The sequence below is a fragment of the Miniopterus schreibersii genome (assembly GCF_964146895.1).
Source record: "Miniopterus schreibersii genome assembly, chromosome: 10".
Taxonomy (NCBI): Eukaryota; Metazoa; Chordata; class Mammalia; order Chiroptera; family Miniopteridae; genus Miniopterus; species Miniopterus schreibersii.
The window spans coordinates 50,205,913-50,218,217 of NC_138110.1; the positions used below are offsets into that span (position 1 = coordinate 50,205,913).

Below are 12,305 nucleotides of genomic sequence, written 5' to 3' on the forward strand. Positions count from 1 at the left end.
GTGTGCCATGAAACCTGACTTGTAGCCACCAGGGCCTGAATGGGGCAGGGCAAGGAAGAGACCAGGAGGGAAAGAGCAGCATTCACTCACTACAGCCGAAACCCTGCTATGCTGCCCTTCCCACCTTCCAAGCTGTCCCCTCCCAGGGACGTCTCCCCAACTCTTCAGACTAAATTCATTGGATCACATCGCCCTGTTTTATTTCCTGCAGAGTATTCATCACTACCTGCAATAATTTATTTTCTAGTTCCTTGTCCTTCACCCCAGGCAAATCCTGTAGACCCTGTGAGTATTCCTAACTAGGCCCCTATTCTGTCTGCTTTTCCTGATGCCTAATACTATTTTGTTCACTTCTGTGTTCCCTGCATTTATTTCTGGCCTGTTAATGGTAAATATGGAACCAACCACTGGATGGAAACTGAGAATTTAAAGGGCTTGGTTGGGGGCACCATGGAGGGCTTGGCCATGGTAGGGAAGAGGCTGCATTCCACTCTGCCACCTGGCTAGCCCAGTCTGGAGGTTCCATCTTCCCTCCCTGTCACTTCCCAAGCCTGTGCAGGCAGGTGACAGACCAGTCCCCAGATTCCAGGCCAGAGTCCCAGAGTCCAGCCCGGCTTCAAAATGGCGCCGGGCCTGGTCGGAGGCAGCAAGCCTGTGCCGGGAGCATGGGCCCTGGGGTACGTCCGGGGGCGTTTCCTGTCTGGGCCTGCTGCCCCCAACCGCTGGCAGCACGGTTTCCGCGGGGCTGCGGCCGGGCCCTGCACTATCAGCTCGGCACCAGATGCCCGGTCAGGATACTTGTGGTGAAACTGTGAGGGTGCATTCGGCCCTTTGGGGTTTTCTCCCATGTCAGCCTCCAAGACAAATGGAGGAGGAAAAGTGACACCCAGCCCTCCTTCTTCAGCTGTGTTTTCCCCCTTCTAAGCCAGGAGCAGGGCTGCGGCCAGCTGCTCAGGGGCAGGGGCCTGCTGCACGACCACCTATGGCTGTAGGGGCACTTGAAAGCTGAGGACATGATGAATGCCAGGTCTAGGCCACAGGGATCAGGCATCTTGGACAAGACTGGACAGATGGCACTGGCCTGGGAGTATAAAAACACTGTCCTGGAAGCCCGGGGGGGAGTGCTCCTCTCCATGCACATACTGTGAGGGCCACAGATAAGGTAGACTGGGTCTGTGACCCAATGAAAGGTGTCGGATGTCTTAGGATGCCTCATCTTGCCTGGGGGGTCAGGCAGACCGTGGTCAAGGCTTTACACACAGGCCTTACTTCACCCCTTACCCTACAATTTACTGAGGCCATGTTTGCCACAGGGAAATCGAGGACTAGGGAAGTGCAGGGTTGCCCATGGCCAAAGATGCTACGCCCAGAACTAAGGATGAGAGGAGGCTGTGGGAAGGCTGGGCGTGGGATGCCTCACTGTAGCCCCCAGCCCAGGGCACTGGGTGAGCCCAGCTCCCGTGCTGAACCGACCCAGTTCTAGTCTAGGTGGGGGCGGCAGTTCCCAGACCTACGCCCCTAGGTGGTGCCATAGCCACAGCAATAGCTCTGGGGAATGACAGAGCTACCCTGCCTTTAACATGGGTGCAGCCTCATGCATAGGCTGCTTTTCTAGCCCAGCTGGCACTCTGTCCCTGGACAGTAGGCCTCATTTCCTGGCATCCCAATGACATCTCCATGGGTTTCAGAGACATAAGGGCACAAGTGCAGCTCCCTACTAAGGCCTGTGAGAGGCCCGCTGGCATGAACCCTTGCCAACTTTATTTTCCAGGCTAGTGAAGTAACTGGTGACACGGGACAAGGTGGTGCCTGGCTAGGGTGTCCAGGGGCCCAGCCCTAAAGCACCTTAGAGAAGCAGAAGCGGCGCTGCAGGGCTGCTGGGAAAGTCAGTTGGGCAATTCTAGGGGAACAGGGGGAAGCCTGGCCTGGTCCCACCTAGAGGCACCAGAGACCAGGTGTGAGTGGGGCCAGGCCCACCAGAACACCATATGAACACTGGTCAAGGGCAGCCTCCAGTTTCCAAGCCTTGAGAATAGGACATGCCAAGGGCCCAGGCTCAGGCCACAAACACTATGACTGGAGGAATGGAAAGAAATGAGACAAAATGGAAACAATTGCTAATACTAACAGGCAGCTGCAATGTGCCACTTCACACTACCTCATGATCCTTAAAGCCATCCTACCAAGCAGCTAATACAGCACTGCTTCATTTTACAAATGAGGAAACGGATGCCCAAAAGCCTTGCCTCAGGTCACAGTGGCCGGCAGGACTCGGCTCTCCACGCAGGTCTATGGCTGCGGAGCCCCATCGTGAAGGCGTGTCCTCGTCCATATCCAAGTCCCGGGCCGTCCACTGTCCTCTGGGCTGCATATCTTACCACTGCAAATTCCTCACATTGGCCACAATCATTTTCTCTCCTCTATATTCAGCCTCCAATCCTTCCCAATAGCATTTAACATACTTGAATCTCTTCCATCTTAAAACTGTCAGCTGCGCATCCTCCAATAGCTACCCCAAACTCATCCCTTTCATAGCCTGTCTGTGAAATGCTGTCAATATCAAAAGAAGCCTCGCTCAGTCCAATCCCCATTCCCACCACTCCACCAGCAGCTCTCAAGTCACCGAAGAATGACTTCAATGACCCGTCCTAAAACCAACAGACATCTCCCATTCTTCCTTTTGCTTGACAACTCTCAGCAGCACTCACTGAGTGCTCCTCCTTGAAACATCTTGCCACTTGGCTTCCTTGACACCACATGGTCCTGGACTTTCTCTTATCTCACTGGCCATTTTCTCAACTTGTGTGCAGTGCTGTGCTCCAAGCGGCTACTGTACTTGGAAGTCCTAATGTTCAGTTCTGGGTCTCTTCTTACTCGGCACCCTTCCTAGGCACCCTTAACCATCACAACCTCCATCTCACCATTTCCACAGCCATCTTCATGCTGAACGACCCCCACATTTATCATTTCCACACCAGACCTCTCCTCTGAGTTGCAGGCCTAAGTATCCAACTGCCCATAGATGCTCCCACTTGGATGTCTCGAGCACACCCACCTGACCATGTCTGAAACAGAGCTATCATCTTCCTCAAACCTGGTCTTACAGATCTTCCCATATTAAATGACTGGCACAATCATCCCGCAACCCACCCCACCAATATTTAAGCTACTCATTCATTCAGTAAGCCACCTATGTGTAATACACTGACCTGAGCATGTAGCTGAAAACATTAAGTGTGAGCATAGCAGGCAAAACCCCTGCACTATCAGAGCTAGCCCAGTAATCACACGTTCTGACTGTGCAGTATGACGTGGAGAGGTACAGGTAGAACAAGAGGGCACACAATAGGGTTTGATTGAGTCTGAGGTCCTGGAAGGTTTCCATGAGACAGAAACCTTGAACTGTTACCTGAAGGATGAACAGGGATTAACTAAGTGAAGACAAGATGTATACCCCAGAGAACAGTGGGAGAACCATGGCACTCACTTAGCACTGTTGACTTCCCCACCTAAATCTCTCACCTTCATCCATGTTGGTACATCACCACCCTTGCCCAAGCCATCCTCTCTTGCCTGGACTACAAGAGACTCAGGTTTTCTCTCACACCCTTACAGCCCTCAGCAGTTCATTCTCAGCCCAAAATACAAATCTAAGCATGTTTCTCACACTCCAGTCTTCCCTTCATTTTAGGATAAAGCCAAAAGCTTTGACAGACTTATAAAGCCTCACCTTGTTCTGTACTTTTCCTCTGTAGCCCTATGTTGTATACTGTCCACATTACTCTTTGAATTCCCTTCATGTCAAGCCCCAGCCTGTCCCGGGGCTTTTCACACGCTATGCTCTCTAGTTGGAATGCTCTCTGGTCACCACCCCCTGCCATCTATGTAACTCCTACAGAGCTCAACTCAAAAGTCACTTCCTGCCTGGCTGGTGTGGCTCAGCAGCTGAGCATTAACCTATGATCCTGGAGATCGAGGTTCGATTCCCGGTCAGGGCACATGCCCGGGTTGTGGGCTCAATCCTGTCGGGGGAGTGCAGGAGGCAACTATTCATTGACTCTCTCATCATTGATGTTTCTATCTCTATCCCTCCCTCCCTCTCTCTGAAATAGATATTAAAAAAAAATTTTTTTTTCTAAAGTCACTTCCTTCACTGACCCTTTCCCCAGCTCCCTTGCAGATTAAGTCCAATAAGTACTGTCCAATATATAACATCAGAGGACGGTCCTCTTTCCTCACAAGGGTTTGTCAGTTTGTAATTATGAATTTGTGTTTGATCATTTGACTATCTGTCCTCCATAAGAATCATCTCTGCTTTGCTCCTCATCATTTCTTAAGTGCCTAGTAGAGAATGTGATGAAAAACAAGTAATCAGAAAATGCAAGAACAGAGCCCTCACTCCACCACTCTGTTCTGCAACCTTACGAAGTCCACTTTACCTTTGTGGCCTCAGTGTTCTAATATATAACCAATACTTGCTTGCACACTAGCTCTAAGGAGCAAGTCCATTATTTAATGAATAAAAAGCACTTGATAAAAGCATTATACTCAAAGCTAAGAAATAAGTTAAGAGAGATTGTCAACAGAACAAAACAGCACTTGATAAAAGCATTATACTCAAAGCTAAGAAATAAGTTAAGAGAGATTGTCAACAGAACAAAACAAATGTTTCACAGTCCCTGCTTTATTTTCTTTTAGTCACACACGTTTTAAAAAACATGCACACACTTGCAAAATACCCAAACATCAAGAATTAGAACGGCATAAAACAGGGAGTTTACAGACTTGAAAGAATGTCCTAGGCTTCAGAATAAAACAAAACCAATCAAATGTTGAAAATTTCTTTGTTCAAAACACAAAGATATTTTATTTTTAATGGAATTTAAGTTTTTGGTGTGTGTTTTGTTGTTTGTTTTTTTAAGAACAGCTTAGGGACAAAAACTAAGCTTCTTGTGTTGTCTGAGGCAGGGCCTGGCTTCTCTTCCTTGAAGGCCTTTTACAAAATACACATGCCAGCATTCACTGGCCTCAATGTTCACCCCACCCCCACCCCCACCCACCCACCCACCCACACACACACACACACACCTGCCATCTGTAAGTGCAGCACCCTGAGCCCACCCAGCAGACAACTGGCAGGGGCTACAGAGCATCCAGGATGTGGTCGATCTTAGTGACCAGCTCCTGTCGCTTTCCTAAGATGAGCTTTTCATTCTCGATGTACGTGTCTTTCTTGAGCTTGCCAGCAACCAGCCGCTCAGCTTCCACTGCCGACTTCAGCACCAGCTCCTTGACCTGTGCATCCAGTTTCTGCATTTCGCTCACCTGGCCGAAGCAAGAGCAGGGCAGGGCTTGAAAGTGGTTCTCTCACCCGCATTCAGCAAGGCCCACCACCTCCCATGCCTACAGATTCCAGAACTCCCAAGCCAGAGGGCCTGGTTGTGAAGGGAAACAGGCTTGGCGACAAATGCCAGCTTCACCCCCTTACCAACCCTGTTCCTTCAAGCTCTGACCCTTGTGAACAAGCCCCTCCACCATCCCTGGGCCTTAGCTATAGAAGAGGATTGTAAGAACTGAAAATATGTGAAACTACCTAACATGGTGCCAGGCACACAGTAGGTACTCCAGGAATGTTCATTCTCTTCCCTTCAGTTTATCAAATTAGGTGCAGGAATTCATATAGACAAAAGACTAATGGCAGGGATATGGCAGCGGGACTGAATGACTCCCATGTTATCACTGACTCAGTGTCAGGCTGAGGACTTTTATAGTCACATTCACTCAACATTCAACAAATATTTAGTGAGCCATAGTGTTAGGCATGATTCTAGGTTCTGGAAAATAGCACTAAAGACAGATAAGGCATCTGCCCCTGACAAAGCTGACAGATTATAAATACTTAAGCACATGAACAAACAGTTTCAGAAAACGGTAGATGCTTTAAAGAAAACAGCACAGGGTAAGGAGAGGGAGTGCTGGGGTGTGGCACATGGAGAGGGTGGTCAGGAACTCTGAGGGACACCTTCAGGGGGAGGGAGATTCCAATCTCATTTACAGGTCACAAGAACTCACACATCATGTCCCAGGCAGGATTCTTAGCACGTTATATGCACTAACTCATTTCACACTCACAACCACTATGAGGTAAGTACTAAGAGCATCCTCAGTTTACACGTAAGGCAACTGAGGTATGAAAGTAAGATAACTTGCCTCGCCTAGGTCTATAAAGTCTGAATCAGAGCCTGGATTCAACCCCACTCTCCTGTCTTACCTTATTCAACCTGGCTCCCAGCAGAGGAAGTAGCTACTCTCAATACTGGCCGTGTAGACAGGCAGCGCTACAGAAGCTAGCAGACGTTTCTCCAAACCCAACTCATATCCAAGACACCAAAACTTCTTGTTCCACAAGGGTTGGCATCATGCCACAAGTCTACGAATGGTTACGTTACCACTCCACAAGCCAGCAGTGAGCAAGAGCTGCCTGGTGTCTGACCCAGGCACAGCAGCCATATTAGACACTTGGGTACAGCCCCCGAAAGCGGGGTGTGGTAGGCAACGAGCCAAGTGACTCAGTGTTAGCAGACACTTACTTTGTCACACAAGTCAGAGCCCTCTGTCTTCAGCCTGGACTGCAGCAGTGCAATCTCACTGGTCAAGGCCTTGTGCTCTGTCTCCAGGCTCTTCTTGCCACTGTTGAGGGTGGACACATCCCGGGACTGCTTATACCTATTGACAGTCTCATCAAAGTGACGGTAGAGACCTATTCTCTTATTAACCAGGGTCAAGACCTGCTCTGTGATGCAGGCCACCTTCATCCTGGCTTCTGCGGCTGGATCCTGAAAGAGAGACACTGTGTGAGACGAAACTAGGTCTGAGCCCACTCTTTCACCTCCCAAAGATCACCCACCACCAACTGTGCAAACAAAAAAAGCCATCATCTTCTTGGAAAGTCAGAGAATCAAACCCATACTAACAATGAATCTGGGCCAGTTCAGCAATGGGTAAGACTGGGGACATGAAGATGAAACAGATGTTCACTTCAAAGTCCAGCAGGGCAGACAGACGGATGTGAAAGGGGTACTAATGCCAGAGTGCACCATGGAAGGGATAAGGTGCTGAGGAAAGAGAAATCTCAGCTCAGGTCAGGGAAGGCTTCCAGGATGTTCATTATGTGTCTCTCCTTAAAAACTTCAAGGGTTTCCCAGGGCCTAAAGGAGAAACCCAAACTCCTCATCCTACCACTGAAGGCCCTTTAGATGAGGCCCTATAGACCTTCCAGAATCATCTCTCACTAGGTGTCTACTACAGAAGTCCTAGTTTTATAGTTCAAAGACTGAATCTAGTCTACAGATAGTAGATTTGGCCCATAATTAGTTTTTTCTCAATGTATTATCAAAACTTTAAAACAGACAGATGTTGCCCTGGCTGGTATGATTCAGTTGGTTTAGTGTCATCCCAAGGCCCAAGACGTCACCAGTTCAATTCCTAGTCAAGGCATATGCCCAGGCTATGAGTTTGATCCCCAGTAGGGGGTGTGCAGCAGCCAGCCAATTGATATTTTTTTCTCTCTCCTCTCCCCCTTCCTCTCTCTCTAAAATCTATAAAAACATATTTTTAGCCCTAGCCAGTTTTGCTCAGTGGTTAGAGCATTGGCCCATGGACTGAAAGCTCCCAGGTTTGGTTTTGGCCAAGGGCACACATTCCAGTTGCAGGCTCAATCCCCAGCCCTGGTCAAGGCACATGAGAGATGCAACCAATTTATGTGTCTCTCTCACATCTAAGTTTCTCTCTCTCCCTCTCCCCTACCCCTTCCTCTCTCTCTCTGAAAAGCAATGGGAAAAATATCCTCGGGTGAGGATTAAAAAATAATAATAATAAATAAATAAAAACGTATTTTTTACAAAATAAAATAAAATAGGTAGATGTATACATAGGAAATTGGTTGAATAACTACGACCAATCCATATAATGAAGAATTCTGCAACAACAACAACAACAAAGTAATGAGAAAGATCTCTATAAACTGATATGGGTGATTTTCAGGATATATTTGGTATTTTTTTTGGTTGTTTCTTTTAATTTGTTGTTTTTTTTTTTTTAAATATATCTTTATTGATTTCAGAAAGAAGAAGGGAGGGGGAAAGATAGAAACATCAATGATGAGAGAGCCATTGATTGAGCCCGCAACCCAGGCATGTGCCCTGACAGGGAATCGAACCCCAAACGCCTGGATCCTAGGTTGACGCTCAACCGCTGAGCCACGCCCGGCCGGGCTCAGGATATATTTGTTAAGTGAAAAAGGAAAAGTACAAACAATATATACTATTGCTATCTCTTGTGTAAGAAAATAAAAATTAAAGTATTTGCTTATTTTTGCAAAATAAATCAGAAAGGATATCCCAGGACTGATGAAATTGGTTACCTACAAGGCAGGGTAGGAAAGGGTGGAGGAATCAGTAACCTTTTCAAGTTCTAAATTTAGAACTTTTCAATGTTTTACAAATTCATAACCAAAATTAAATATTAACGATGGAAGGAAAACTAGAATAAAATTCAAACAGAAATAAATGAACTTAACTATATTTCAGATGAATAACACAGGAAAAAAGAACCAAGCCAACTACCTTGGGAACACAGTGCTTTGACAATTATATTCTCAGTCTAAAGACTAAAAGAACTGCACACAAATCTTGGATTCTACCTGGTAGGTTTGCTGTTTATAGTGGTATGAGTACCAATTCTGAAACTATTTTGTGTGTTTATAGAATTCAGCAAATAAATAAATATATGGATGTTGAAGGGAATTAAGGAAAGGGGAAAAACAGCATAAAGGGAGACAGGGAAGAACCCTGTGTTATTAGATTGGAATTAAAGACATCAGTATTAATTCATATTTTAAACAGCACATATATTTATCTCCTAGCTCTATCTGTTGAAAAGGCTTAGAAAGAGCTATAGTCCAAAAGCAATGATCACACCTAACTCAAAGATCACGGTCTCAAGGTACCATTCTGCACTAAAAGAAACCAGTGCTCCTTGGAGGGAAGACAAGATATGTCTAAAATGTGTTATTGTACCAACAATAAGGAAGTGCTCAAAAAAAAGATGATGATGTTAAAAAGTCAAATCTAGGACAATTTGAGGATCGAAATAAATAGCACCAGTGGACAATAATCCATGGAACACAATAAAAACCCATGAATCCAAAATATAACCAATCAACCAAAAAGAAATGCCTTTCTTTACAGAATGCCAACTAATAATGTAAAAGGAATCATAGTTTTTCAACCTCCATACTAAAAAACATACAGACAAGAATCAATAACAAATGCTACAATGAATGGGTGAATGTATACGAATATATTTATATGGCCTGAAACAGATTAAGTAAAAAGAGAAAAATAATTTTACAGTGAAGAAACCAGGCAGACATCAACTTAGGCAAGTAATTAGAGTTAATATCACCAACACTAGGACCTCCTGATGTGGTGTACTGCAAATGCAGCATCACTTTATAGTATGCTTGCCAAAAATGCATAATCTGAATTTCATAAGGGAGAAATATAAGATAAACATAAACTAAGGGGCAGTTTACAAACTTCAAAATGTCTCTAAACTTCAAATATGTCAAGGTCATTAAAGATAAAGAAAGGCTAAGGAACCACTCCAAATTAAAGGAGACTAAGGAAGTCTGATAACTAAATGAACTGCATGATACTCAATTGGATTCTGGAGTATGAAAAATAATTGCTATAAAAGTTATCACTGGGGTAATCAGCAACATCTGAACGTGGACTGCATGTTGGTGAATAGTATAACATTACACTTCCTGAATTTGATCATTGCATCGTGATTATGTAAGAAAATACCCTTGTTCTCTGGCTGCATACACACTTAAGAATTCAAGAGTAAAGGAACACAAATGTCTGCAAACTTCTCAAATGGTTCAGGAAAAATAATTATGAACAGAGAGAGGCCGAATGCTATGTCTAGGTGATGAGTATACAAGAGTTATGTTTATCTTTCTTGCAAAGTTTCTATAAATGTGGAATTTTTTTTAAATCAATAGAACACAAGCAATTTTTATAGCTTAAAAAATAGGGCACTTTCATAATAAAACCTAGACTCAGCCCCTTTTGCATGACAAGATTTGCTAGCAGCAGTCCCAGCTGTACCACCTTGACCCTTGGGCAGCCTCACTGGTCTCTGGAACCAGCTGGATCAACATTTTTGCTCACGTGTACACTACTGCTACCCACAGGTCCCATGAAGCCCTTCCTGCTGTCCCACAAATTGTTCCCTCTGGCTAAGTGCCCTTCCCCACCTTTTCTGCCTGTCACCTTCTCAGGATAGCCTTTTCAGGACCTCAGGTCCCACCACCAAAAGCACACACTATGCCTGTTGCCCTGTTCCCAAAGTACTCACCCACCATTAGCAACCTGTGCATGCTCTGTAATCACAGCAACAAAAACAAGGTATCTTTACAGAAAGGACTGGCAGAAGCCACAGGCAGGAAAGAGTCTTCTGTGCAATAGGGTTCTGCCTTCGGCTATTGTGACAACCAGTGCTCAGTAAAGCTGGTGAAACACATTATCAAGGGTGCAAAATGACAAAATGAAAAGAAGAAAGACGCAAGAGTACCTTTGTGATAGAAAAGTCCAGCCTGACGTAGATGATGACTGTGAAGAACAAGATGTAGAAAGCAGCCACTACCAGCAGGGGCTCCTGCAGCATGAGCACCTTGTTGAATGTGTAGTGTACCTGGAGGGAGAACCAAAATTATGGGCTTTGATAGGCCTACATGGACTCAGAAACCTGGGGGCCAAAGGAGCTTCACCAAGCCAACAATCATCCACGCTGTCCCACCCCATCTGCCCAGCCCTACCCCCAGAGGATGCTGTGTTCAAACCGCTCCAGTCCAAGTAGGAAAAGATGGGTAAGACCTGGCCCCCAGCACCCAGGGGGGCATAAGAGTGGGGTCACGTACCACGATGTCCTGAATGTGCTGTTCTACCAGATTTTTTTTGTAGGCAACAATCACAGGGCGGCCAAATGTGTCCAGGTAGGTGTAGTGCAGCTCATCTGGGGCACGGCTGATTTCATAGGGACTGTCAACTTGGATGTTCCTGGAGGCAGATGGGAATAAAATATAGCCTCAGACAAACTGCACTGACCAGCTAGGTTTATTTAGGGTTGGAAAGTTCCAAGGCTCACACAGGGGCTGTTCAGGGTCACTAAGTTCACACTCCACTCTGCTCCCCTTCCAGCACCAGGGAACACCACCTGAGACAGCTGACCCAATGCCAAAAAGTCCTGAGGATGAGACCATTCTTCTGCTGAGGCAAACTGTCTGTCACCCTGAAACCTGCACTCATAAGGACTCACCAGTACTGGCCCACCCCTTGGAGTCACACAGCTCACAGAACTTTGTGTGCATTCTACCCAAGGAGAGCCTCTCAGGGACTTGAAGAGGCCACTGAAAAGTTCCTCCAAATGTTCTGTCTCTTCACATGACTGAAAATTTGTTCTAGGGTGTAGTGGACATGTCCTGCTTTTGCCTGCACAGACTCATTCTCCCTTCTCCTAGTCAACAGCACTCTATTTTACTTGGAGGAACTAGCCACTCCCCACTGAATGGCCTCCACAGGAAAAATAATCAAGGTGCCTCTTCTTCTGAGGATCAGAATAGACAAGTAACCCAAGAGAGGCCAAGTAGATGTTTCCCTTTAATATGAATCAAGAGCAAAATGACAAAAAACCTACAAAAAGGTGTTTGTCACTCATGCCAAGGGCAGGTGGAATATTTCATATATAAATCTTGTTCCTGCATCTGAATCTAAATTTTCTATTTAAACTCCAGTCCCTACAGGCTTCTCAAAGCTATATACTGAGCACTTACTCTGTACCCCCTCAACACAGATTTTCCTTGTGGTACCTAGGGCACCATCAGAGAAATGGGAAGAGAGTAAAGGAACAATCATACTCACCTGGCTCCTTCAGGCAAGATGATCTTCACAGTCAGAGAATCTATCACTTGCTCATCAAAAACATGGTCCACAAACCTCATCTTCAGTGCATACTGGTCACCTGAAGGATCAAGCAAATATGTGCAATGATGTGAAAAACTGAGAAAATAGGGCAGGAGCTAGAGGGGAGTACAGGGTATGAACACTCCCATCTTACACAGAGAGAAGTAAAGATGCTATCTACAGTTAATGGACTAGGAGAATCTGGAAGACAGAGGTGGTGGTGGCAGCAAAGATTTTGGGTCTTCCCCAATTTCCACATAAAGACAGAGCAACTAG

The 12,305-nt window shown here is 45.8% G+C and overlaps 1 protein-coding gene across 1 annotated transcript in view; it reads right to left on the reverse strand.

Annotated features, from left to right (window-relative positions):
• Positions 1–4,666: 4,666 nt before the first annotated feature.
• RPN1 (ribophorin I) overlaps positions 4,667–12,305 on the reverse strand; it is a 28,972-nt gene continuing 21,333 nt past the window's right edge. Inside the window, exons 6-10 of the mRNA XM_081148501.1 lie at positions 11,988–12,087; positions 10,988–11,126; positions 10,642–10,761; positions 6,591–6,836; positions 4,667–5,325 (exon numbers count right to left, since the gene is read on the reverse strand). Coding sequence (XP_081004627.1) covers positions 5,143–5,325; positions 6,591–6,836; positions 10,642–10,761; positions 10,988–11,126; positions 11,988–12,087 — 788 coding nt within the window. The 3' untranslated portion in view covers positions 4,667–5,142. The remainder of the gene's footprint in view (positions 5,326–6,590; positions 6,837–10,641; positions 10,762–10,987; positions 11,127–11,987; positions 12,088–12,305) is intronic.